Genomic DNA, 25,554 nt, shown 5'->3' with positions numbered 1-25,554 from the left:
ATACCAACAAGATGGACAATGAATTACAATGTTACATTAAATAATATAGAAATAATGAACTTCTCTCAACTGAGTATCCACTATTTATTTCTCATGTAGGGTTTATATATTTGTATATACTAAATTTTTCAATATCAGATGTTTTGATTGTATATTGACAAGGGAAATGCAATTCTGATTAATATTTAAGAGAGATTTAATAGCATTAAAGTATAAAATGTATCTTTTATTACATTTTATTTAACACAACGAATCTGTCTTATTTGCTTGAGCATAGTTTCCCAATCTTTTACGGATTGTCATCTAAATTAAGTCTGGAAAAACCAAATCAGCTTACAGTGTGGCTAATGCTTCATTTTATTTTCTCTCACTTACACAATACATGCTTCGAAGTTGCTGTTCAGCAAGTGTTGTGTAAGTTCCAATGTTATGAACACCCAAAGTTAATGAATAATCAATTCAATCCAAAATCTTCAGATGGCAGATTGAATTTGGCAGTACTCTAGGTATCTACAAAGGCGAGTAGACAAAGGATAACCACCACTAAACTCAATTGGCCATGTGAAAATTTCTGATTAGATTAATTATTTATTACTGGCGCATGACGTGGATTACAATATTTTAGGCTTAAGAATGGTACACGACAGGAGTTCAAACTCAAACAAGCAGACTTAGTGTTGGAAGCACTATTTGTTTTATACATACCTACTTACACACCAAACCGTATTGTTTGAGAAAAAAACTAACGCTCGCTAAACATTTTTCCGCTAGCACAACTTTAGGAACTTGATTTCACAAACTCGCTAAATCGTTTTGATTGCGAACAAATCGGACTTTGACGAACCAAACATTCTTTCGCGAGCACAACTTAACTAATTTGTTTTCACGTTGGTACTAACTAACAGTTTTGTTCTCGAACAATTCAGAGACTTATGATGTTTCAATGAAACGAACTTTCTTCTGCGAGCACATCTTAGGAATTCATTTAGACGTACTTCACTAATCCATTCTGTTTACGAACAAATCGAACACTCATTCTTCGAAGCAAGCAGAACTTTAGCAAATCTTTTTTGCGTAATCACCAAGCTGTTTTAATTGCGAATTGCGAATTGCGCATACCAAACATTCTTAGCGAGCACAACTTTTGGAATCTGTTTTAACGTATACTCGCCAAACTGTTCTGTTTACGAACAATTAATGCTCGCATGACAAACTTGCGCGCATCAAAGGCTCGCAAACTTTGTAAATGCTCCCAGTATCTACTGTCTATTCGAGCACCACACCTTGAAAACAGTGTTTTTTATACGATAAATTACAGCCACAGTGCACTTATTGATGTGCACAGGTTTTATGGCATTTTTGGATACAAATTGCAAAAGTTATGCTCCTATTCAGGTTTGTACGATATTTCTTATGGTAGATAATGTTGTTTTGCTTATATGGAGTGCCGCTGAGCAGGGAGTGTAAACCGGAATATATTTTTAATATTTAGATTGATTGATTGATTGATTCCGCTTAAGCCCCCAGGAATTAACAATGCCCGTAAACATATTAATATGAACACATTTTCTTCAGCGTCGTTCACATTTTAAGGCAAAATTGTTGCAGTTTTTGCGGTCTGATTATTAAGTCTTCGTACCACTTAATGGTTTATAACTTATGTTTAGGATTTAGTAAAGTATGTCCCCATCGATCGAAATGGTGGCTTATTACTTAGCTAGAATCCACATCAGATTCTGATGATATTTCAATCCACGTTGAAGCCCCTTCCTTTGCTTTTATTTCAGCCGTTTGAGGTAGCGATGCCACAACTGAAAAAAAAACAGTTAACACATACTTCGTTATTGGTAACAAAATACCATAATATTGGTGCCAATTCTGGTGTTCAGAAATATAATTAAATTGACAAATAAGTGCTTTTATTTTCGCAATGTTCCCTTTGGAGAAGGACAGCACGAATTTTAGGCCTGTCACTTAAATATAGAAATTTGTATTTAACTGATTTAGCGCCAATAATCAATACAAATAAGTCAATAAGTCGAGCAACCTACTGTTGCATCGAGTGTACACCTGTTTATGTCAAATCATGTGTTTTGTGGGAAAGACGGTTGGTAACCTCAGAAAAGTTGCAGTAAGTATATGGTTATGATTACTCGGTTCAGGTTTCACATCTTAGAGAAGCGAAAACAGGTTTCTTCTGGCATAGCAACCAGGGCTATTATTACTCTGCCACCGCTTCAAGTGTCTTTTATGCAAGTTGAGTACGTCTCGTATACAGGTCGCAAGAGTTTTATATAGGTTTAGTACGTCTCGTATGCAGGTCGCAAGTGTATTTTATGCAAGTTCAGTACGTCTCGTATTTAGGTCGCAATTGTCTTTTATGCAAGTATAGAACGTCTCGTATACGCAAGGCACAAGTGTCTCGTATGCAAGTTTAGTACATCTCGTATACACACGGCGCAAGCGTCTTTTATTAAAGTTTAGTACGTTTCGTATTCAGGTCGCAATTGTCTTTTATGAAAGTATAGTACGTCTCGTATACACAAGGCGCAAGTGTATTTTATGCAAGTTTAGTACATCTCGTATACACACGGCGCAAACGTCTTTTATTTAAGTTCAGTACGTCTCGTATAAGGACACGAGTGTATTTTATGCGAGTGTTATCTATATAGAACGTCTCGTATACAGGTTAAAAGTGCCTTTTATACAGGTACTAGCCGTTTCCAGCCCGCTTCGCTGGGCGAATTGAAAAAGGAAATAAATTACATTTTATGTTTCATTTTTATTTATTTTTTTCATATTTTTATTATTCTCCTTTTTTTTATTTTTGTATGAACATAAATAGGCCCCGCGGATAGAACTGTAAGCATCGATATTGTTTAGACTTACTCAAATTCCAAATTCCATCGATTTAGCCTGTATCTTTCATCCAGATGATTTTTCTCACTAATATTCATTGTAACTTTCAATGTGCAATCATTATAACATTTCCGTGCGTTTCTTCCAAAAATTAATAATAATTGACATGAAGAAAAAAATTTGAAATGAGCATTGAAAGTTTAAGTTAAAGTCATTGCAAGTCTCATATGTGAAGTTGAAATCTGTCTAGGTTCAAGTGCGACGAATTTTCTGTTAACTAAAATTTTCTCCGTGACATCAATTTTTTATAGAAAATTAATTCTGCATGTTTTTTATGAATTCTATTGGAATAAGTAACTAAATTTCTTTTCCACATCTCATGTGCTTGGAAAATGCATTCATTTTAATCTGTTACATTTCCGCGATCCCGCAATAAAAGAATTCGTCGGTTATGTAGTCTGCAAAAGTAAAATGAATGTAAAATTCTTAGTCCGTTGATTGGATAGCTACATGTAAAGTTAAGTTTTTGAAACCTCTCAAAGATTTTTCTCCGCTGCCAAAAAGACGATTGTTGTAAGGAAATACACGAATATCCCTACATACACGAAGATCCCCACCAAATTTGGAGTCTGTAGAAGTTACAGGTTAGAAATAAAAAATTTAGATTTTAACACCCACCCCCGCAATTCCTGTCGGAAGTAGACTTTATTGAAATCCATTTTGAGATGTTCTTTATGTGAATAATAAAAGATTCCTACCATATTTAGAATTTTTAGAAGCTATATTTCGAAATTGAATTTTTTTATTGTTAACACCCACCCCCGCGAACCTTATTGGAGGTGATTCATTGTAAAATCCGCTCGAAGATCATTTTTATATTACATATAGAACACTCTCACTAAATTTGGAGTCTATAGGAGCTATCGCTTGGAAATCGAAAATTTTTATTGTTAACGCCCCCGCAATCTTCTTTGGGGTGGGATATCGTAAAATTTGTTCATAAATCATTTTTACATCACTTATAGAAAATTCCTACAAAATTTGGAGCTTGTAGGCGCTTTAGCTGGAAAATTAAAAATATTAATTGTTAATACCCACCCCCGCAACCCCCTGTGGGGTGAGCTATCGTAAAATTCGTTCATAGCCTATTTCTACACCTCTTACAGAAGATTCCTACCAAATTTGAAGTCTATAGAAGCTATAGTTTAAAAACGGGAATTGTTCAATGTTAACGCCCCCGCAATCCCCTTTGGGGAATGAATTTCTTAAAATCTATTCATAGCTGACCTCTGCATAGCAAAAGTAATATTCCTACCAAGTTTCACGTTTCTAAGTCTTATGGTTCCCGAGATTTCGTGGTGAGTGACTATATAGATGGGAATTCTTCGATTATCATCGAAATTTTTAACTTTTTATCGGGCTTGTTTAAAATTTTCTTACATACAAAACTTTCTCCTGACAATTCTGAAGATAAAAAAAAGCCCAATTGGTCCAGCCGTTCTCCACTACCATGAGTAGATTCTTAGCTGAATGTAAAAAACCATAATCCGTTTAATACACTCTGTTGAAATCCATGAAAACAAAAGAATCAAGAGAAAATGCTTATCTTTTGTTTTTATTAGCGGGATAAATGTTCATAAAAGTAAGACAGCAATAAAAAAATGAAGGAATGTTGGAATTCAAAAAATAGATAGCCATAAACCATCTAGGAAAAATTTCGCATCGAATGGTGGTAGTTTCATGTCGATACGATCAGTGGTTTAGGCGTGATTGAGCCTCAAACGAAGACGATTTTCATTATATATATATAGATAGTACGTCTTATAAACAGGTCGCAATTGTCTTTCATGCAAGTTTAGTATGTCTCGTATACAGGTCACAAGTGTCTTTTATGCAAGGATAGTATGTCTTCTATACAGGTCCAAGGGTCTTTGGTGCAATTATAGTAGGTCTCATATACATATCGCAAGCATATTTTAAGCAAGTGTAGTACGCCTAGTATACACAAGGCGCAAGTATATTTTATGCAAGTTTAGTACGTCTCGTATACAGGAAGAAAGTGTCCTTTATTCTAGTTTACAACGTCTTGTACACAGATCGTAAATATCTATTGTACAAATATAGAACGCCTCGTATACAGGTCCCAAGTGTCTTTTATGCAATACTAGTACGTCTCGTATAAAGGGAGAAAGTGTCGTTAATTCTAGTTTGCGACGTCGCGTATACAGGCAACTAGTGTCTTTTGTGCAATTACGTCTCTTATACACAAGGCGCAAGTGTATTTTATGCAAGTTTAGTACGTCTCATATACACAGATCGCAATTGTCTTTTATGCAAGTATAGTACGTCTCGTATACACAAGGCGCAAGTGTATTTTATGCAAGTTTAGTACGTCAAATATACACAGGTCGCAATTGTCTTTTATGCAAGTATAGTACGTCTCGTACATATACAAAAGGCGCAAGTGTATTTTATGCAAGTTTAGTACGTGTAGCATTCACAGGGGGAACGTCTCGTATACAGGTCTAAGTATCTCTTTTTCAATTATACTTTGTCTTGTATAAAGTAACTAAGTGTCGTTTATGCAAGTTCACTACATTTATAAAGAAACATGTAAGTATATTATGGAAAAAAATTATAAAGAATGTATTACCATCATATTTACTCTTCTCAGGTTTAATATCTTGTCTGTCATCTAAAATCTCAGTTGGACTATTATCTTCCTCCATTTTTATGTCGTTTATATTATAATTCTTGAGACATATTTTCAGGTCTTTCATGCTCAGCGATTGCACGTGGTTAGTAGTAATGATGTCTGAGAAGTTTATTTTAGTCCTTTTTTGCCTAAAAATTTAATTTTCATTCATTATCATCAACCTCAGCCTATTAAAGTCCCATCCAACGGTGCAGTGATCTGCTGAGTGGAGGTCCCGAGTTCGATCTCCAGCATAGATAATTTGAGGAATTTTCAATTTTTAAATTTTCTTCTGTCTGGTCTTGTCTATAAATGCGTAAGTTTTTTTTGGATTGATGTTCTTACTCAATTCAGCCAAGACGGATAAATGTATGGTTCGCGTGGGACAGATTTTTTTATATTGCATAGTATTATTATAAATTCATGGGTAGTCGCGGAAGGTCACGGGCAACAACTAGGTTATCTTATTATAACATACGCATACCAAATGAAATCCATATTAGGTGCAACGTTTAAGCGAGCAAACCTTCACGTTGTAATGACTACAAATTAGGCGCATGTGACCTACTTTAAGACCAATGGATAACGGATTGGTGCTAATCGTTTATTTCGATAGATAGAACAACAAATTAAAAGTGGTAATAAATAATCACTGCACGAATTCTTTTACAGAAAACTCTTTATACAAAATTTAAAATGGCAACAAAAACCTTTTTTAGCAATTATTATAATGACAGAGCTATGCCCGTATGTTATAACAAACATAAAAAAAACATCCGTATTGGTAAACTCATGCTTTAGAAAACGGTTAAAAATGGCGCCATACAGCCTGCAAACTTAATGTTTTATAATAAACTAGCTTTTGCATGCAGCTTCGCTCACGTTAGTTCAATTTTTTTTTTGGTAAATTTTTACTAAATAGAAAAATATGAACGTAAATTACTCAAAAAATCAGAGACCTTCATATACTATTGCTGCCATTGGAGTTGGAATTTTTAAAATTTGTGAAACCCGTTCTTTATTTTTAATCGAAAACCTAACTTCAAAGTCTCATGGATGTAACTTCAAAAATAAATTGATAAATGAAGAATTTAATACAAACTTTCAACCCTCTTAGGGTTGGAATTTTCAAAAATCCTAAGTGGATGCCTACATTGTAATAACTATCTGTGTGCAACATTTTAGGCAGATCCGTCAAGTGGTTAGAGCTGTGCGTTGATAGATCCTTTGCGTTTTATATATACAGATTATAGCCACTTGGGATTATGGGAAGACTCAATACATTGGATACATTCAGATCTGTTCAGACATCTGAAAGATAACTATCCTAATAAAGGCAAGTGTGTGTCTGTTTGCTACCTTTATTCAACTGAAACACTGCACCAATATTATAAATTTCCCTTGAGAAAAAACACAGACGAAGTCCCGCTCAATTAGTATTTTCTTTATCACGTTTCTTTTTCCTATTCACCCAATCTGCAACCAGTTCCAAGACTATAGGCAAATTGGTTCGAGGCGATTTGGAGTTGCCACAAAGTTTACACTAGAAAACATACTTACTTGAACTAGATATGCAGAACTAGGTTATTGCATAAATATTAAAAAAAAAAATAAGTAAAATAATAAGTGTTAAAATGAAAGTAATGTGATAAAAGTTGTTCAAATGTATACCTTAAATTGTCGTCTCTAATAATTTCCGCTTTGATCAAATCAACCACACTTTTTGATCTTTCGGCAGCACTTTGTATGGCTCTATGTACAATATTTGAGTTGTGAATAGCAGCTTCAGTGTGGTTTAAGAGACATATTTCTTTATACTGATTCATGCCCACGACTAGAAGGCCTCCAATAGTGTTTCCATCTTCTGTGGTACTTGTGCAGACTGTCTCCTCGATATAACTTGGGTCTGATATTAGTACACTGTAATAATTAATTTTATTACTCAACAGTTATAATTAATAATTAAATATATACAAAGCCAGCCAGCCAGAGCTTACTACCACGGTTTAAAGCAGTATTATTTTGACATTGTTGGTTTTTTCTTTTGTATTTAGGATGTCTATTTAGAGTTGCAATGGCAGCAGACCCCTGCACCCTAGTAACACCCTGTCTAACACTACACAGAAATACTACCACAACCCAACAAAAAGTGTTGTCAGATTTGACTTTTCACATTGTTTGTTATATGGATAACATAAAAAATAAGATCATAGTTTTTTTTTTAATTCATATACACATATTATGGCCAATTAATTCAATGGCCACCCTGCGCCGGAAACGTAGCATTTGTCGAGCCCCAACAAGGCAGACCGAAAATATTGCAAGTCACTGGAAGCAAAGATTGTACAGCAGTACAAGTCAAATATGTACGTGGAGTTTGCAAATCCATAAAAAAGACCTATGGCATTCAGACAGCTTCCATCAGTTGTTAAATGATGCTGAATAAGGTCAATTACATTTTGCACTACGAAAGTTGGAAAAGGTGTTATTAGACATATATGTTATAAAAAACATAAGTTGGAATCAGAGAACCATAAGTTAAAACCTTTTTAGATTTTAATTCACTGTTCTTTTTATTAATATTAAAGTAACGGAAAACATAATAAATAAAGCAAGAAAAGGCAATCTTAGAAAATTACAAGTATGCTTACTTATTTTGAAATATAGCGAAAGTCAAACACACTGGATAGTGATATAAAACTGTGGGTATAGGATCATTCTCTGCTAATGTGTGTATAATGACACTTTCCCCACTTCTAGTCACATCAGGTCTTTTGAAATGTGCTAAGGAAACTAATGTGGCAATGCTTGAACATTCTATTAAGTTACCCTCGTGATTCAAAATCTTTAAATCAACTCTTAATGACCAAACCTAGAAATAGAAAAAGTATTTTAATTGTTAAGAATAAATATCTTAAATTACATATATTGTGTAAAGATATGACAAAAATGATTAACTGCATTAAGATTATCAATTAATTAAAAGTGATTGCTGTATGGACATCAACCGTTATTTGTATAAGTATTATTGCATGCTGAAACTTCTGATGCTTAAATATGAGTCAGCGCCAGATATAGTGCAATCTCCATTATTTTAGTTGATGGGAATTAACTGCTGCCCACAGCTGGACTAAAGCCCTTTCCCAACAAGAGAGTTTGCCCACAATCACCACACAATTTTAATTAAATTTAAAAAATGGTAGAAAAACATATTCATTAGCTAAAAAAATATGATAATTGAGTGTTAAGAGCATTTTCTCACCTTTTCCTCCACAACAATACACAGAGATTCAAGATCAATACATTTTGAATCCTTATAGCATTTCTCAAGCAATCTATTTAGGTAAACTGTGAGATCAGTTTGGCGATTGGCCTCAAACTGTGGTGCAGCCATAGGACTGATCTCAACATTGATGTACAGAATTCCCTCATTCGGTCTTATTTGCTTTGGTTGGACAACCTCACATGATACCTGGGCTAACACCCTGAAATAGATAAGTACATTTAAAGGAGCTATAAAGCTTTATATGCTGTTTAAGATATGTACCAAACTACAAAGTTGATCCTCAATCCAGTAATTAACTCATTTTCACCGATTACATAGAATGTTTTTAAGAACTGACACACAGGTGTGTGTCAGTCCTTCCACCTTCCAGTTTAGAGTGTTTTTATAATAAACTGCACATTTAAGGATTTGCAGTAACGACAGCAAAATTTCTTTTCGATAACACTATGGTGGTTGTTAAAAATAAATTTCGAAAAACATCTTGACTTTGCTTGTTATGGTTAAGATAATGATGCACAATCATACTTACTTGGTCTCCCCAATAGAAACAATACAGCTACCATATTCGGAACCAAAGCAAATATCTAGTTTACGACTCTCATCATAATTTCTACCATCCAATCTCTGTAAATAATAATATCGAATTTTTAAATGTTCGGCATGACAACTTTAATTTAGAGTTTTTCCAACCTACATGGCCTTCCAAAATAATTTTTTTTATGAAATTTTTTTCGCAATTTGATAAAAACTGTTCCCTCATTTTAAAAGAGTAATTGCCTAATATATTAAATATTATAAAATTAATCTATTTTCAATATTGAGGTTAGAACAATATTTGTAAATTCAAACTGACTGTGCATGTGTGTTTGACATGGAGATTTGACACTAACTTGACACTTGACAGTTACACAGAGCATAAACAAAGCTACTAATAGTCTATGATGAATAGTCTAAGGTTATCTTCTCTAAATAGTAGGAAAAATGGATACAAAGAGGGTATAAATAAAATCTAGGTACATACTATTTTATTTTGCTTGCAAGCTATACTTTATTGATAAATAATATAATTTGATGATAAATAAAATAGACGAACGCGCGCTTCGCAATAGATAATCTGTACAAGTGTGCGATCATCACTGTCTTCCTAGACTGCGTATTAGATATTCCGACAAAATTATTTTCAGAATAAGGCTCTAGTACAAAATATAAATTGTATAATGGCAAATGCAAAGCATGGCACCTATACCGCGTTCATTGTCGTCATCCAATGCGCTCTCGGACAGTAATGCTCAATGGGATCTATTCCATGGTGGTTGGACAGCATTGTTCCGTGAATTGTTTAGATACTGTGAGAATATTTAATGACCTTTACTTCAATATTCGCAGAGTATCACTATAATACACTATATTAATATCATGTCTTTTACAATGTTTAATGTCTTCTTTCATTCATTTGTCTAATAGCAGTCCATAAATTATGTAGTTCAATCTAGTTAGTGTAAGTGGCCCTGCCGTACTAACAAGATGTAAAATAAATAAATAAATAATCACAGAATTAAGAACATATGTTCTTAATGTCTGAATTCTGAGTGTATAATATTATTATCTGTACGCCGAAAAAGAAATAAAAAGGCAATTTAGTAGTAAGAACCTACCTATATAAAACACAACAGCAAATTATACCGCCCAACAATCCGCATTGGTGCCGCTTGACGGGTTTATACAATAAAACTATCTCTGCTATGAAAGGAGGGCATGTGTCCCCAATTAGAGACATTGGATGATGATACCTGAAACACTGGTATATTATTCAATGATAACTGTTTGTTATGTATTAGTCTAGGTAATGAGGCTATCGGAAAACATAATTTGAAAGCATATATTGTCATGAGGCACCTAAAAGGTTGTTGTAACAACAATTTACATAATATTTCTACCTTTACCTACCACTAATAAGGCAATATTGATGGCTGCTTATAATATGATAGTGTGGACATACCGAGCTCTCATTATCAACACTACTTTTTAACTTTCCACTGCTGTCGAATCATTATGCTGGGTAGTCAGATAAGTGATCGCCGGAGAAGGTATTAGTAGCAAAGGGGACGCTGCTGTCCGCTCTCCATTATATTCTCATAGTCGCCTGGAACGACTCCCGAGGGAAGAGGAGGGACTATCGATTTATTTATAGTAATAATTGACGCACAAAGCGGATGGCCATCAGGGGGATAGTAAGTGGAAAATCATCGCCTATAAACAGCAACACTTCACAGGGCATGCAAGGAGCACGTCCTATAACATGCTGCACTGTTTCCACCAATTTGTGGCGTAGGTGTTAAACTTAAGCCTCACGTGATACTACTTTTCTGGACGAGCTCTGTGACAAAAAGCTCTCTTACTACTAAAACTCTTACAGAGGTTGCCTGTAAGAGATTGCTTGCAGCAATAAGGCCGCCTTTATTTATTTCGATAAAGTTTACAAAAAAAAAAAGCTAGCATCAGGAAACCACCCAGGTTTGTATTATATGCTAACAGAGAATTAAGTCTAGGTACGTTAACTACAGAAAATTATTGCCAGTTTACCATGATGTGTATAAAAATGATCATAAGTGATTTAAAAAGAAGGATTTCAGTTTTTTCTTAATATTACGAGGATTAATATTGCGTCTTTGCATGCTTACCTTTCTTTTTCTTCTGCTTATTCTATATTTTATGTATATTTTGATGTTTGTGTGCAATAAAGTATTTCTTCTTCTTCTTCTTCTTCTCGATATAAACTATAAATGAAGACATGTGACGAAATGGGAGGGTCATACATCTATTTATTACTAATAAGAAACGATTTCAATATCGATGTAAATAACCTAGGTACTTATTACAAACGGTGTAAGTAAGACTTGTTTACTGCCCTGTGAATAGCCCCAAATTATAATTAGCATTATTTGAACACTATAGATTGCAGGTATTTTTATTTTTTTCATTTATTTGCACACAAATAAAAATACAGAAGAAGAATACAAAAAAAAACACAGACAGAGGCAGTATACAAAAGGCGGCCTTATCGCTTCGTAGCGATCTCTTCCAGGCAAGCTTAGGATAAGGAAAACCAAAGGACAAAACAGGTTTGCAACATAGTGAAAACCCAATATGTTGAAACCTAAAAAAAGGCTATTATTTTGTCCTATTTTTAATATCATACGACCGTAACTGTTAAAATAAAACCTTTACTTTCCTGAAAAACCTTATGATATTAGTAGGTACTTACTCATAAACGTTGGGTTTGTAGATTTATACTTCAACACAAACTTTGTTTTTATGACATTTATTTCCCTACGGAAGTAGTCATACGGTACAAAGTCATGGGCTAGCTAGAAATAAAAAAAAATAACATCATATCCACATAAGCCTAGCGTGCAACAAATATATCGTGATCGGACAATGTTCAAGGCGCATCATCGCACCGATTACGTCGGGTGACACAACCCTGTGTCACCACCATACCACCCGTTACCATTTACTAACAAAAACTCCCCTCGCAGAGTAGACTGTATACTTAATGTTCCTCTTGGCCACAGCACTAGACCATTTGGGCATAAAAAGATTTAACACGTTTTATATCATTCACTTACATACATCTTATCGAAACGTCTGAACTAGCAAAGGAGACGAACGATTCAGTGAAAAAACTACCTACAACAGACATACAATTAGTTGTTTGTTCTAATTGCTGTAGCGCGTTCATAAAACCTAATTAATGAAGTGAAGATGGATCATGCGCGAAGCGAAAGCAATATTATTTAAACAATTTTCTATTAGACAATGGTAATATTAATAATGAATTTTTTTTATTGAGCCTTTGATTTTTGTCTGGTGGCAGGCTTCGGCCGTGGCTAGTTACCACTGTACCGGCAAAGAGGTGCCGCTAAGCGATTTATCGTACCGGTATGATGCCTCGTAGAAACCAATACCTGCCATACTCAGGTAACACCTTATCTTAGAATGCATCATCACTTACCAGTGGGTGAGATTGCGGTCAGTGGCGTGCACTGCAAACATGCATAAAGGCATTGCATACCCTACCCTCAGAGCCTATCAGGGTTTTGAAAACAATAGAATCAACCACTACGATAAAGTGTGTATGTGTATTTCATAAATGTAATAAGGAGTTGCTTTACCTAAACATTAGGTAAAACCCGGATTTTCTATGTTGTTTAATGCATACCCTGGTCTAAGACCCTCTGCACGTCCCTGATTGCAGTTATGGGCTAATTTGTAGTCTATATATATAATGAAAATGGTCTTCGTTTGAGGCTCAATCACGCCTAAACCACTGATCGTATCGACATGAAACTACCACCATTCGATGCGAAATTTTTCCTAGATGGTTTATGGCTATCTATTCTTTGAATTCCAACATTCCTTCATTTTTTTATTGCTGTTTTACTTTTATGAACATTTATCCCGCTAATAAAAACAAAAGATAAGCATTTTCTCTTCATTCTTTTGTTTTCATGGATTTCAACAGAGTGTATTAAACGGATTATGGTTTTTTACATTCAGCTAAGAATCTACTCACGGTAGTGGAGAACGGCTGGACCAATTGGGCTTTTTTTTTTATCTTCAGAATTGTCAGGAGAAAGTTTTGCATGTAAGAAAATTTTAAAAAAGCCCGATAAAAAGTTAAAAATTTCGATGATAATCGAAGAATTCCCATCTATATAGTCACTCACCACGAAATCTCGGGAACCATAAGACTTAGAAACGTGAAACTTGGTAGGAATATTACTTTTGCTATGTAGAGGTCAGCTATGAATAGATTTTAAGAAATTCATTCCCCAAAGGGGATTGCGGGGGCGTTAACTATGAACAATTCCCGTTTTTTAGGTTAGGTTCCTGTTTTGGTAGGTGTAGAAATAGGCTATGAACGAATTTTACGATAGCTCACCCCACAGGGGGTTGCGGGGGTGGGTATTAACAATTAATATTTTTAATTTTCCAGCTAAAGCTCCTACAAGCTCCAAATTTTGTAGGAATTTTCTATAAGTGATGTAAAAATGATTTATGAACAAATTTTAGGATACCCCACCCCAAAGAAGATTGCGGGGGCGTTAACAATGAAAATTTTCAATTTCCAAGCGATAGCTCCTATAGACTCCAAATTTAGTGAGAGTGTTCTATATGTAATATAAAAAAGATCTTCGAGCGGATTTTACAATGAATCACCTCCAATAAGGTTCGCGGGGGTGGGTGTTAAAAATAAAAAATTTCAATTTCGAAATATAGCTTCTAAAAATTCTAAATATAGTAGGAATCTTTTATTATTCACATAAAGAACATCTCAAAATAGATTTCAATAAAGTCTACTTCTGACAGGAATTGCGGGGGTAGGTGTGAAAATCTAAAATTTTTATTTCTAACCTGTAACTTCTACAGACTCCAAATTTGGTGGGGATCTTCGTGTATGTAGGGATATTCGTGTATTTCCTTACAACAATCGTCTTTTCGGCAGCGGAGAAAAAGTCATTGAGAGGTTTCAAAACCTTAACTTTACATGTAGCTATCCAATCAACGGACTAAGAATTTTACATTCATTTTACTTTTGCAGACTACATAACCGACGAATTCTTTTATTGCGGGATCGCGGAAATGTAACAGATTAAAATGAATGCATTTTCCAAGCACATGAGATGTGGAAAAGAAATTTAGTTACTTATTCCATTAGAATTCATAAAAAACATGCAAAATTAATTTTCTATAAAAAATTGATGTCACGGAGAAAATTTTAGTTAACAGAAAATTCGGCGCACTTGAACCTAGACAGATTTAAACTTCACATATGCGACTTGCAATGACTTTAACTTAAACTTTCAATGCTCATTTCAAATTTTTTTCTTCATGTCAATTATTATTAATTTTTGGAAGAAAGGCACGGAAATGTTATAATGATTGCACATTGAAAGTTACAATGAATATTAGTGAGAAAAATCACCTGGATGAAAGATACAGGCTAAATCGATGGAATTTGGAATTTGAGTAAGTCTAAACAATATCGATGCTTACAGTTCTATCCGCGGGGCCTATTTATGTTCATACAAAAATAAAAAAAAAGGAGAATAATAAAAATATGAAAAAATAAAATAAAAATGAAACATAAAATGTAATTTATTTCCTTTTTCAATTCGCCCAGCGAAGCGGGCGGGAAACGGCTAGTGGAATAATAAAAAAAATCCATTTGATAAATTGCTTGGGCATTTTTCCGTTCAGTCTGATGTGGAACGCGCTGTCTACTCCAAGGCATGTTACTTTATGGCCACCCCCTCAACATCACCGAACACCATAACGCGGTATTTCAATTCCAGCCTTTCAATGGCATACATAACAGTCGCATCGCCTCATGACGGGTGTAGAACTTATATTTTCTACGCTGTGCAATGCCAGCTTCTGCGAAAATGATTTTGGCAGTTCACTGGCCGGTAAATATTTTTTTATTCATATTTTAACTAAAATGTTTCATCATCACACATCAACTGTTCCCGGCCCACTACAGGGCATGGGTCTCCTCCCACAATAAGAAAGGTAGGGCCGTAGTCCACCACGCTGGCCTAGTGCGGATAGGTGGACTTCCTACGCCTTTGAGGCTTCCAACTCTCAAGCATCTTCAAAAAGGTTTCCTTCACCGTTGAAGCAAGTGATATTTTAATTTCTTAAAACGCACATAACTTAGAAAAGTAGGTGCGTGCTGGGATTCGAATTATGCCCCCAAAAGTGAAGTCCTAACCACTGAGCTATCACCGCTATTAAGTAACAGTTTAAATTAACCAAAAATCTCATTTTATCAAAATTTGATCAATAAAAAATTCTACGTAAATTTAATTTAGTTTGAGTACCACTATACCTCTTTAATTTCCCATAATAATTTTCTATCGAATTCCGCGTTGGTCCATATTTCCGTTAAATCGAATCGTGATCTTTGGAGATGGAGGTTGTAAATCCGCAACGATAAATCACTAGCTATCACTATCAGTAATTTATCATAACTAATTGTTGTTTGATGGAATGTGAGTTACATAATAAATGGTTAAAGGTCATCTTATTCTTTTTTATCTTATCCCTTATTAACCCTCTCTATGTGGGCCAACATTTCTTGTGTAGGTACCTAATAACGATTGTTTTCTAGATACACAGTTAAGCCAACGGCAAAATGAAATTCTGGAAATGAAAAACGCCATCAATGGAAAACACCTAAAAATTGGGACGTACAATGTAAGTAAAAAAATATTTTAAAATAATTCGCCACACGCACTGAATATCTTTTCTGTCTGTACACGTTTCAGCCCCGCAGGAGTTTCGAGATGAGTAGGCCGTGGCTGTCAAATTATGCGCTTTTAGGCTTCGCTTTTAGGGCTTTAGGTTTATAGATTACCGGTTGGCAAGCTATTTGGAATTTTACGTTGTTTCGATTCCTATTTCAAAATGATCCTAGGATGTTTTAGCAGATGCGTTAGTGGAAAAGTCATTTGAAGTATTAAAGTCATTTAAAGCCTTTCTGTTATTATACTTACTTAAATTCATTAATTAAAGTAAAATAACAGATTAGAAATTACAAATAAGCACAATCATTGGTGGGAACTTCATTGGTTTATATGATATAAAAATACGGCATAACTCTTATGTGTACTGTTTGTTTCCCTTGAAAAGGTAATAAATAAATAAATATCTTTATTAATGTGTATTAATGAGTATTATTTGTAATTTTTTTTAAAATTTTTAATTTTTTTTTTTGAATATAGTATGAATTTATATATTTTTCTTAACCTATTTCTTTCAATAAAATTTATAAATTATGTTTATGTGTGTCTATATATTTTCGAATATATATGTACATATAATTTCACTTGCAGCTGTTCCTTGAACCCTTGTTCCAGTGGTTGCCTGTAAGAGATTCCTCGCAGCAATAAGGCCGCCTTTGCATGCCCACAATTTTTTTTTTCCTTTATTTTGTTTATTCTTCATTTTATGTAGATATATTTTGAGGTTTGTGTGCAATAAAGTATTTCTTCTTCTTCTTTAAATTACCGGTTGCTTCACTTCAAAATATCTGATAAGAAACCTCGATGTGAACTTACAAACAAAATTTATTTTTAACTACAAGGTTCTTGATGAGGGCTTCTTAAAAATATCACGAATAATTTTTAAAAGTATCTATAGTCAATGATTTGTTGGTTGAGATTTTGTTTAACTATCGGTGCATAAAATAGCGGTGTGCAGAACTCAGCTTCTTTCCAAAGAAACCATACTTTAATCTTTAAGTTGTGATTTTTATAAATGATGGTATCCCAAGATGTAATTAGCGTTCTTAATAAAAGTAACTAACTAATTCTATGTTTGATATTGTTCTAGAACTACCCGTTAAGTTGGACAGAAGGGTCTGAAAATGGTACAATTTACGGTTGTGGCGTCGCATTCGTTCTCGTCAACATTTTACGTAAAAAGTTCAACTTCACCTTTGAGGTGGTAGTGCCTGAACAGAACATTGAGTATGGAGGTCTTCGACCTGATGAGTCTCTTATCGGGCTGGTTAATAACAGCGTACGTTAATTTATTGTACCTAATACTAGTAGTTGTAGTAGTACTATTTGTGACAGATCTCGTCCGTGGAATACTATCGCCATATTTATTTCTGCCGCTAAGCAACATTGTTGCGATGCTGTGTTACGGTCTGAAAAGCTTGGGTGCCGGTGTAATAACAGGTACATGAGGCTTAACACCTACGCCTTAGGTTGACGGACACAGGACGCTTGCAGGACTCCTTGCATGCCCTGCTCAGTGATGCTTTGTATATAGGCGATAGTTTTCCACTTGCCATCAGATGGGCAACCTGCTTGGTCCGTTAATTTAAAAAAAAAATATAACAGAACGTCGACGTAATTTCTTACCCTTGACGCTAAAACCACGGGGTGCTACAAGTTTGTCTGTTTGTGTCTGTCTGTCTGTCGCTTCGTAGCTCCCGAACAGATAAAGCGCTTTTGATGTTGTTTTTTTTTGTTGCTATGTTTAATGAAAATCAGTCCAAGATGGCCGCCGCCACAAAATGGCAGTTTCATATTTTTTCACAGCTCCGTAGTATGTGTACCAAATGGAAAGACTTGACTAATGACTAGTAGAAAAAAAAAGTTAAAATCCAAGATGGCGAATTACATTTTTTTCACAACAGTGCTTATTAAATGAAAAGACTGGATTAGTGTAGGGGTTTTTTAATTTATTTTTATAAAAGTAGTAGTTTATGGGCTGGAGATTGACATTACAGGCTACTTTATCCATTGATTTACCAATTTTCTTCCCGCACAGAAGGTAGATATGGCCGCAGCGTTCCTACCGGTCCTCGTGAGATACAACAAGTTGGTGAGTTACTCGAACGACCTGGATGAGGGGGTGTGGATGATGATGTTAAAACGCCCTAAGGAATCAGCTGCTGGCTCAGGACTATTGGCACCATTCGCCACTTATGTTTGGTTAGTACTTACTTACTTATTACGTACCTACTAATGATTATCACTTAAACCGCAGAAATATAGATTAAAGATTTACATGCAACTGATGATATTTAATTACCTTCTTTGTTTAAGGGATTTAAAAAATCGTACCTTTTGATGCCAGTATCGACTAATCGATTATCTGCTTAATACTAGGTACGGGTCTTCTATCTAAATAAGAAGGGTTTGACTGTACTCTACATCGCCAATGCGGATAGGTATATTTCACACGCCTTTGAAAACATAATGGAAAACTCTCAGGCGTGAAGGTTTCCTTACGATGTTTCCTTCACCATTAAAGCGAGTGATATTTAATTGTAAAGAACACCCGGCTGAGTTTATGGTGGGCTTCTTCTTAGACCCGGCATTTTGAATATAATCAACGCATCAAAAGTGCCATCTAAGTGCCTATTTGAATAAAGAAATATTTGACTTTGACTTTGACTTTGTGTAAATACATAACGCACATGGACCCGTTAAGTTAGCCAGGTTTCTTTTCCAACCCTTGTGATCTACGTTGTAAAATGAGCAACTTTGTTAGAACAACGAGACAGTCAAAGAACATTGAAGTCAGATTTTTTCATCTTTTTTATCCTAAACAGGTACTTAATACTAGCAGCAGTCCTTATCTACGGGCCATGTATATACTTCCTAACGTGGATCCGCTCGAAACTTATCAGAGACAATGAGCGTACGATTCCTCTTTCACCGAGTGTCTGGTTTGTGTACGGGGCCTTCATTAAACAAGGAACTACTCTCGCTCCGGAGGCTAGTAAGTATCATATGACATTCGACCATTATCATCATCCTATAATCCTTTCTTATAGAAATGAGAACAATACTAAGTTGCTCCAATGCGTGTTAACGGATTGTTAACAATTATTTATTCGACAGTAGTCATGTTAACCAAGTACCGTCCAATACCGACCGAGGCACGAGTCTTCTTCTAGAATGAGAATTCATTCTAGGAGAAGACTCGTGTCTCGTCCACTATGTCCGTTCGTCAAGTACTTAGTCCACCACGTAGGTCATGTGTGGATTGGTGCACTTGACATGTGGGCCATCCCCATCGGCCATCTAGGTACTTATGTCCCAACTTGGTCAGATATAGTCTTCTGGTTATTATCAGCTTATGTATTGGGCATTAATCTATTAATATTCTTTGGCAGGAGTATTTTTTTAAACTTAAAGCTTTGACTTTTAGAACTGATCAAGTGGCATGTGATAGGTGGCAGATGTTTTTTGGTCAATGAGTTTAGCCAGTCATAAGAAATAGTCGCTTGGGCTTGCGAAACTGTTTAAAAACAAAACAGTTTCCCAGAACGATTTCGGCCGCGGTGGTCCATCTTTAGAGATATCTCAAGCTTCGCGGGAGATCTTATAGTGCACAAGTATGTGCGCAAACACAGGTGCACTGTCTATTGCCTCACTCTTACCGTCCTATGGGACGGCACTGATTACTTGGTACAGGAATCATAGAAAAGAGTATATGAAAGCTTACACGTGCGCTCAAAGCTTTAATCCAGTCAATTCCATCAAAGGCCGATAGTATCGCCCGCTAATGGCGGTGGACTTCATTTATCACCCCTGAGGCACGCCCCCTAATGTGGACATGCCGTATCTACTAATCGGAATTTGTACAACATGAAAATGATTTTATCGACAGTAGATATACATATACACACTGTGAACTTAAATTTTCAATATAACTTTGAGAGTCACCATAAGCTGTGAATTATATTGTTAGTAGAAAATTCTAGGGTTATAACACCGTTTTACGAAAGTATTTGTGTACCCTGAAATTCCGTTCACGACAAGGTATCATGTCCTGAAGTGTGAGCGTGTGTCCTGACGTTCGGTCTTCTCTTTTAAATGAATGCGATATTTAGAATTACCTGATTCTTTAGCTACAAATGGTTAAGTTTGACTTCGGACGTCCACTGCTGCACTTCTTAAGACTTTTTAAGGTAGAAACAAAATTCTCGGTCCAGGGCTGCTTGTTTCCAGCGACTTGTTTGATGGCGTCTGCCCACCTCGTTGGCGGTCCACCAACGCAGTGTTGACCTTTGCCGGGTCGCCATTCCAATGGCATGGGACACCAACGTCCATTGGTTCTTCTAGCTATATGCACCGCCGATTGCCATTTCAGCTCTAGTGCTAGCTCTAGTTATGTACGCAGCCACTCTTCATACATCTGAAGTTCAGTCAGAAAAAAATCGATTGTGATCATACGGTTACGGCGGTTAGCGGACCTCTGGTTACTTGGATGCTCAAAAGACCCGCAAGCAGAGGTGTGCTAAACGCTGTGTGATAAATTTTTTATAGTATTTTATTTTAAAGTACTTAACATTGTTAAGAATTTTAAAAATGTTAAGAAATAAATAATACAATTTGCAAGGTAAAGTATGTCATCTGAATCAATATAGATAACTATGTATGACAGGCCAAATATATAATATTCTAAGTGATTTAAAATATCATTTGCATCAACGGTGAAGGAAAACATCGAGAGGAAACTTGCATGCCTGAGAGTTCTCCATAACGTTTTTAAAGGTGTGTGAAGTCTACCAATCCGCACTTGTCCAGAGTGGTGGACTACGACCTAAAACCTGAACCTGATTCTGAGAGGAGATCCGTGCCCTGTAAACTGCCCGGCAACTGGTTGATCGTGATGAGGAACCAACAATGGTTATCCAGGTAAGAGCTAAATTAGTGCTCCAATTTTTTAGATACAACCCGGGTCCTCTTTGCAACTTGGTGGCTCTTTGTTATACTGCTGTCTGCATTCTACACGGCGAACCTGACAGCGTTTCTCACTCTGTCCAAGTTTACGCTGGACATCGAGAATCCAGAGGACTTGTACAAGAAGAACTATCGCTGGGTCGCTTCTGAAGGTGGTGCTGTGCAGTATACCATAAAAAATGTAAGTTCTCCAGTAGGTGGTTTTGCTATACTGATTCCGTCAGAAATAGTATCTACTGAGTCCGGTCTCATCAGAATTTAAGGATACAATCATAAGCAGCGGCAACAGAACCTAGCACTATGATTATCCATTTATAAATGAAATACCAAAGATATTCTCTCTCATAATATATCAAGACCTATTTTTTTTTAACACATAAAGATAAGGTTTGCAAATAGAAGGGACTAGGGACGTAGCGTTTATAGGATGAAAATCAAAAGCACGAAAATGATGCTATTCATTTTTATTTTCCATTGCCACTTCTACAACAGCCCGATGAGGACCTCTACTATCTAAACAGAATGCTATTAAACGGCCGAGCACAATTCCGTTCACTGGCCTACGACCATGAATTCCTGCCTATGGTGACCGGGGGAGCAGTTTTAGTGAAAGAACAGACCGCTATAGACAACCTGATGTACGATGATTACTTGCGGAAGGCTAGGGAGGGGGTCGAGGAAGCGGAAAGATGCACTTATGTCGTCGCTCCCAACGCCTTCATGAAGAAACGTCGCGCCTTCGCGTATCCTAAGAACAGCACGCTGAAGATATTGTTCGATACTGTGTAAGTTGAATCAATACCATCATAAAAATTCAAAAAATGTTTTATTCATGTAGACCTTATCGCAGGCACTTTTATGCGTTCATACATTAGACATGCTACCACTAATGTTAGGTGAAGGTGTTAACTACGTTCGTTAACTTAAAACGAAAGCTAGGGTACCAAACGTGCCCTGGTCTAACCATCCAGCCCACAAAAAACAGTAATCATCAAACATCACGTAACAGCCAATTTTTTAAATTTGTTTACAGCCTCTCTTATCTCATACAGTCGGGTATAGTAAAGTTCCTAGAACACCGAGACCTACCAAGCACAAAGATCTGCCCACTCGACTTACAATCAAAGGACCGCCAACTCCGGAACACCGATCTCTTGATGACTTATTTCATAATGATCACCGGATTAGCGGCAGCCTTGGCTGTTTTTATTGGAGAAGTGAGTTTTGAATTACTTACCACCTACACGTGCTAAATATCTCTCAATCTTAAGGTGCAATTGGTACTAATTGCCCGTTTTCACTGACGACGGATAAGGCAATGCTTAAGTTAGTAGCGCACAGTCAAAGAAGATTCCTAGGTATACATTTACCTCTTACTAATCAATTTTGACTACGCAACTCATATAAGTTATTTATGATGCTTGCCACAAGCTGTGCTATTTTGTGTTTGTATTATCATATTTTTAATTTTTTGCAATTTATAAATAGCTAGGTAATCTATTCATAAATTGCGACAAACAACGTAAATCGCGTCTGCAGTCCTAGTTCAACTATCTCGACAATCAGTCCATCAGCTATAGGTACCTTTATTGATGGCTCAGTGTGGCGTTGAGTCTAATATGGTGGCAGAATAAAACTTCACCACCCTTCTCTTCCCGCGGGTGTCGTACGAGTCAACTAAGGGAATAAGTATAACGGAAGAAAGGCAGTAGCATCCTCTGTTCTTCTGCTACCATCTAATGCGATCGGTTGGTGATAAAGTAAATGGTATTTTATTTATCGCCTGTCCTGCACGGTAATTATGGGCCAGTCCTCCCTTTGTCCTTTAGTTTAGCAGCGGTCTGTTATAGGCTATTGATGGTCAATTGATTGGTAAATTTATGATTTATCTTAAGGTCCAGTACCCCTAGGTGACCTAATGATTTAGGCGATGTATACCTATAGAATAAAAAAGTTTCACTTATTTTTAGGTGATAACACTTAGTCAAAGGTTGAGATATGCCTAGGAATATAGATAGATAAGACGTTCCTTATTTATTATGGAGGGTAGAGGTAAGGAGAGTCATGTTATATGGGAGAAAAGTTGAAAAAGTGTCCAGTTGTATGCGCTAAAAAACAGTTCAAAAATCCTCCACAATGGCGCTGGTGGATGCACAGGGTATGGTATGAATGTAGCAATAGTAGATGAATTGAAGTATGCCGAGTTAAAAAATTTAATGTCATTATCGACTAAAGTAGTTAATTATTGAGAATTTCAACAACTTACGTTGTACCTTGATGTAAATGTGGTGCCATCCTAATTTAATACATTTGGACGACACTTTTTCATATACACAGATGATCCTCCTTACCTCTACCCTCCATATTATTTATGCATTGGCTTGTTCGTCGTTCCTGCCGGAAAAATAATTGGTCAATTATTTCTCAGGTTAGTCTATGGGTACAACAAATACTTAAGTACTGAATATGACAAGAAACTCTGGGCCTGTTACACCTTCTAATATAGCTTATTCTTATATTTTCGATTTGTTACTTTAAATGAAATAAAGTAACAAAGTGACGAAACTTACGTTTCGGCTATCTGGCACTAGTCAGAAGGTGGTGAAGCAGGCCCTAATATTCACTTAACGTTTTGTAGGTTATCATTAAGCGTTACATAAAAGTTGAAGTAAAGGTTGAAGGCAAAGGAAAGAAACTGAAAAGACACAAGAACAAGAGCGTCAAACCAGAAAGATACGACAATAGTCGTCCACCACCTTACGATTCTTTATTCGGATATCATCGATACAAATTCAACGAGGATTCCAAAAAGGAGATTATAAACGGCAGAGAGTACTATGTGGTAAACACAGTGGCCGGAGATGTCAGATTGATACCTGTCCGGACCCCATCTGCTTTTCTCTATAGTTAACTGAAAACTTGCGGCCGATAAACGTTAAAACTATCATTACTGGTTATCTTGTACATTATAATTACTTTACATTATAAAAACTGTATGTATTCTTGTGAATAAACTATTTTTTTTTTTTTTAATTATCTCTGTACTGGTATTCCACAAATTGTAATTATTAATACAATTTGGTACAGTAAGCAGTACTTCCCACTGCTGTCACTTTTTGTGACAGAAAGGGGAAGCACTGCCGCCAAGCAGCGTTACTGTGTTCCGCAGGGTGATTACGTATCTCGCGACAGGCGTAAATCTTGCAATCACTGCTGTCAAACGTCACTTTTCCATGCAATAAATAAACAAAAGTGAAGTTTGACAGCAGTGATTGCAAGATTTACGCCTGTCGCGGGATACGTAATCACCCTGCCGGTCGGAATAGCGTATTTGCCGGTGTTTTTACACGTACATGAGGCTTAACCTCTATATGAGTATGTCTCAGGTCGATGGTCACAGGGCAGCGCTCTGTGAGACATGTTCATCGCATGGCGTTCGAAGTGTTGCTCTGTTTAAAAGCGATGGTATTCTACTTACCATCAATCCGTCCTTTAGTTATTATTTTAACAAAAATAGAAATAACGTTTTTAGCCAAGACGTTTGATTTTCAGAAACGAGACACCTATTGTATTTTCGTTTCTCATTCGCCGATTCGCTTCCTACAGCGATAAAAAGGCAGTTAGGATTCCAAACTTATTAATGTTGAACACGAATCTTTGAACTATACAAAATTGACCAAGTAGGACTATCCTTTTCCTACAGAAAGCAGTGTCAAATAGTAATACGTTTGGAACTGTCAATTTCGTGAAGTTAAAAGATTGGTGTACAAAACATTTTGCACCAATGTAGGATTTTTATTGATACTCGGATAGATTTTTATTTTGCTGATCTGTGAATTATAAGTAGTTGATTGTCTTCAATGTTATTTGGTATACTAATGAAACCGTGATTGATAGGATACATTTATTCAAATATGGAACGGTAATGACATATAGCAGTAACTTTACTGAAATATGTAGTTAATCGTTTTCAATGTTTTTTTTTGAGAAACTTGAATGATATTATTTTCTTAAGGTCCAAGCATGAAAATACCTCTTTATTTATAATTGATGTTTGTTCTGCAAACCTGTAATGGTTAGCATTAAGATATTTAAGAAGATTTAAATATGCTTCGTTTGTAGGTTTAAAAAAAAAGCTAAATTATATTTTCTCTACTAAAAAATCTTTATGAAGTATCATTACATAGCGTAATTAAATAATAGAAATCTAGAGTTATAGAAGTTTTTTCATGTATTACTTATTATTAATATCTTAATGTTTTAAGTAGAACAAATGTAGATAGGTTAAATCGGAGCCGCTTAATATATTAAAGCAGTAGAAAATAAAAAAACTAGTTTTATTTAATATATTTTTATTAACTGTGAAAAAAACATTCCACAATTTTGCATTAACATTCAAACCAAGTTCAACATCTTTTCATATCAACTATACTTATAAA

General features: G+C 35.7%; 2 protein-coding genes across 2 annotated transcripts; one reads left to right on the top strand and one right to left on the bottom strand.

Annotated features, from left to right (window-relative positions):
• Window positions 1–1,100: 1,100 nt before the first annotated feature.
• On the bottom strand, window positions 1,101–9,698 carry LOC120623663 (exosome complex component RRP45). Its single transcript, XM_039889826.1, has 7 exons — window positions 9,535–9,698; window positions 9,370–9,464; window positions 8,817–9,039; window positions 8,206–8,426; window positions 7,226–7,474; window positions 5,513–5,703; window positions 1,101–1,811 (listed from the first exon to the last, which is right to left on the bottom strand). Exons 1-7 carry the CDS (start codon window positions 9,598–9,600, stop codon window positions 1,714–1,716), a joined length of 1,143 nt encoding a protein of 380 aa, XP_039745760.1. The 5' UTR covers window positions 9,601–9,698; the 3' UTR covers window positions 1,101–1,713.
• A 5,536-nt stretch (window positions 9,699–15,234) lies between these two features.
• On the top strand, window positions 15,235–24,026 carry LOC120623786 (glutamate receptor ionotropic, delta-2). The gene is made up of 9 exons (XM_039890022.1): window positions 15,235–15,313; window positions 16,018–16,103; window positions 17,241–17,429; window positions 18,189–18,352; window positions 18,976–19,145; window positions 21,103–21,296; window positions 21,608–21,900; window positions 22,149–22,332; window positions 23,754–24,026. The coding sequence occupies exons 1-9, from the start codon at window positions 15,235–15,237 to the stop codon at window positions 24,024–24,026; spliced, it is 1,632 nt and encodes a 543-aa protein (XP_039745956.1).
• Window positions 24,027–25,554: the final 1,528 nt, after the last annotated feature.

The sequence above is a fragment of the Pararge aegeria genome, chromosome 5 (genome assembly GCF_905163445.1).
Source record: "Pararge aegeria chromosome 5, ilParAegt1.1, whole genome shotgun sequence".
Lineage (NCBI taxonomy): Eukaryota > Metazoa > Arthropoda > Insecta > Lepidoptera > Nymphalidae > Pararge > Pararge aegeria.
Note: the sequence above shows the minus strand (reverse complement) of the source record. Positions and strands in the feature narration are given on the sequence as shown.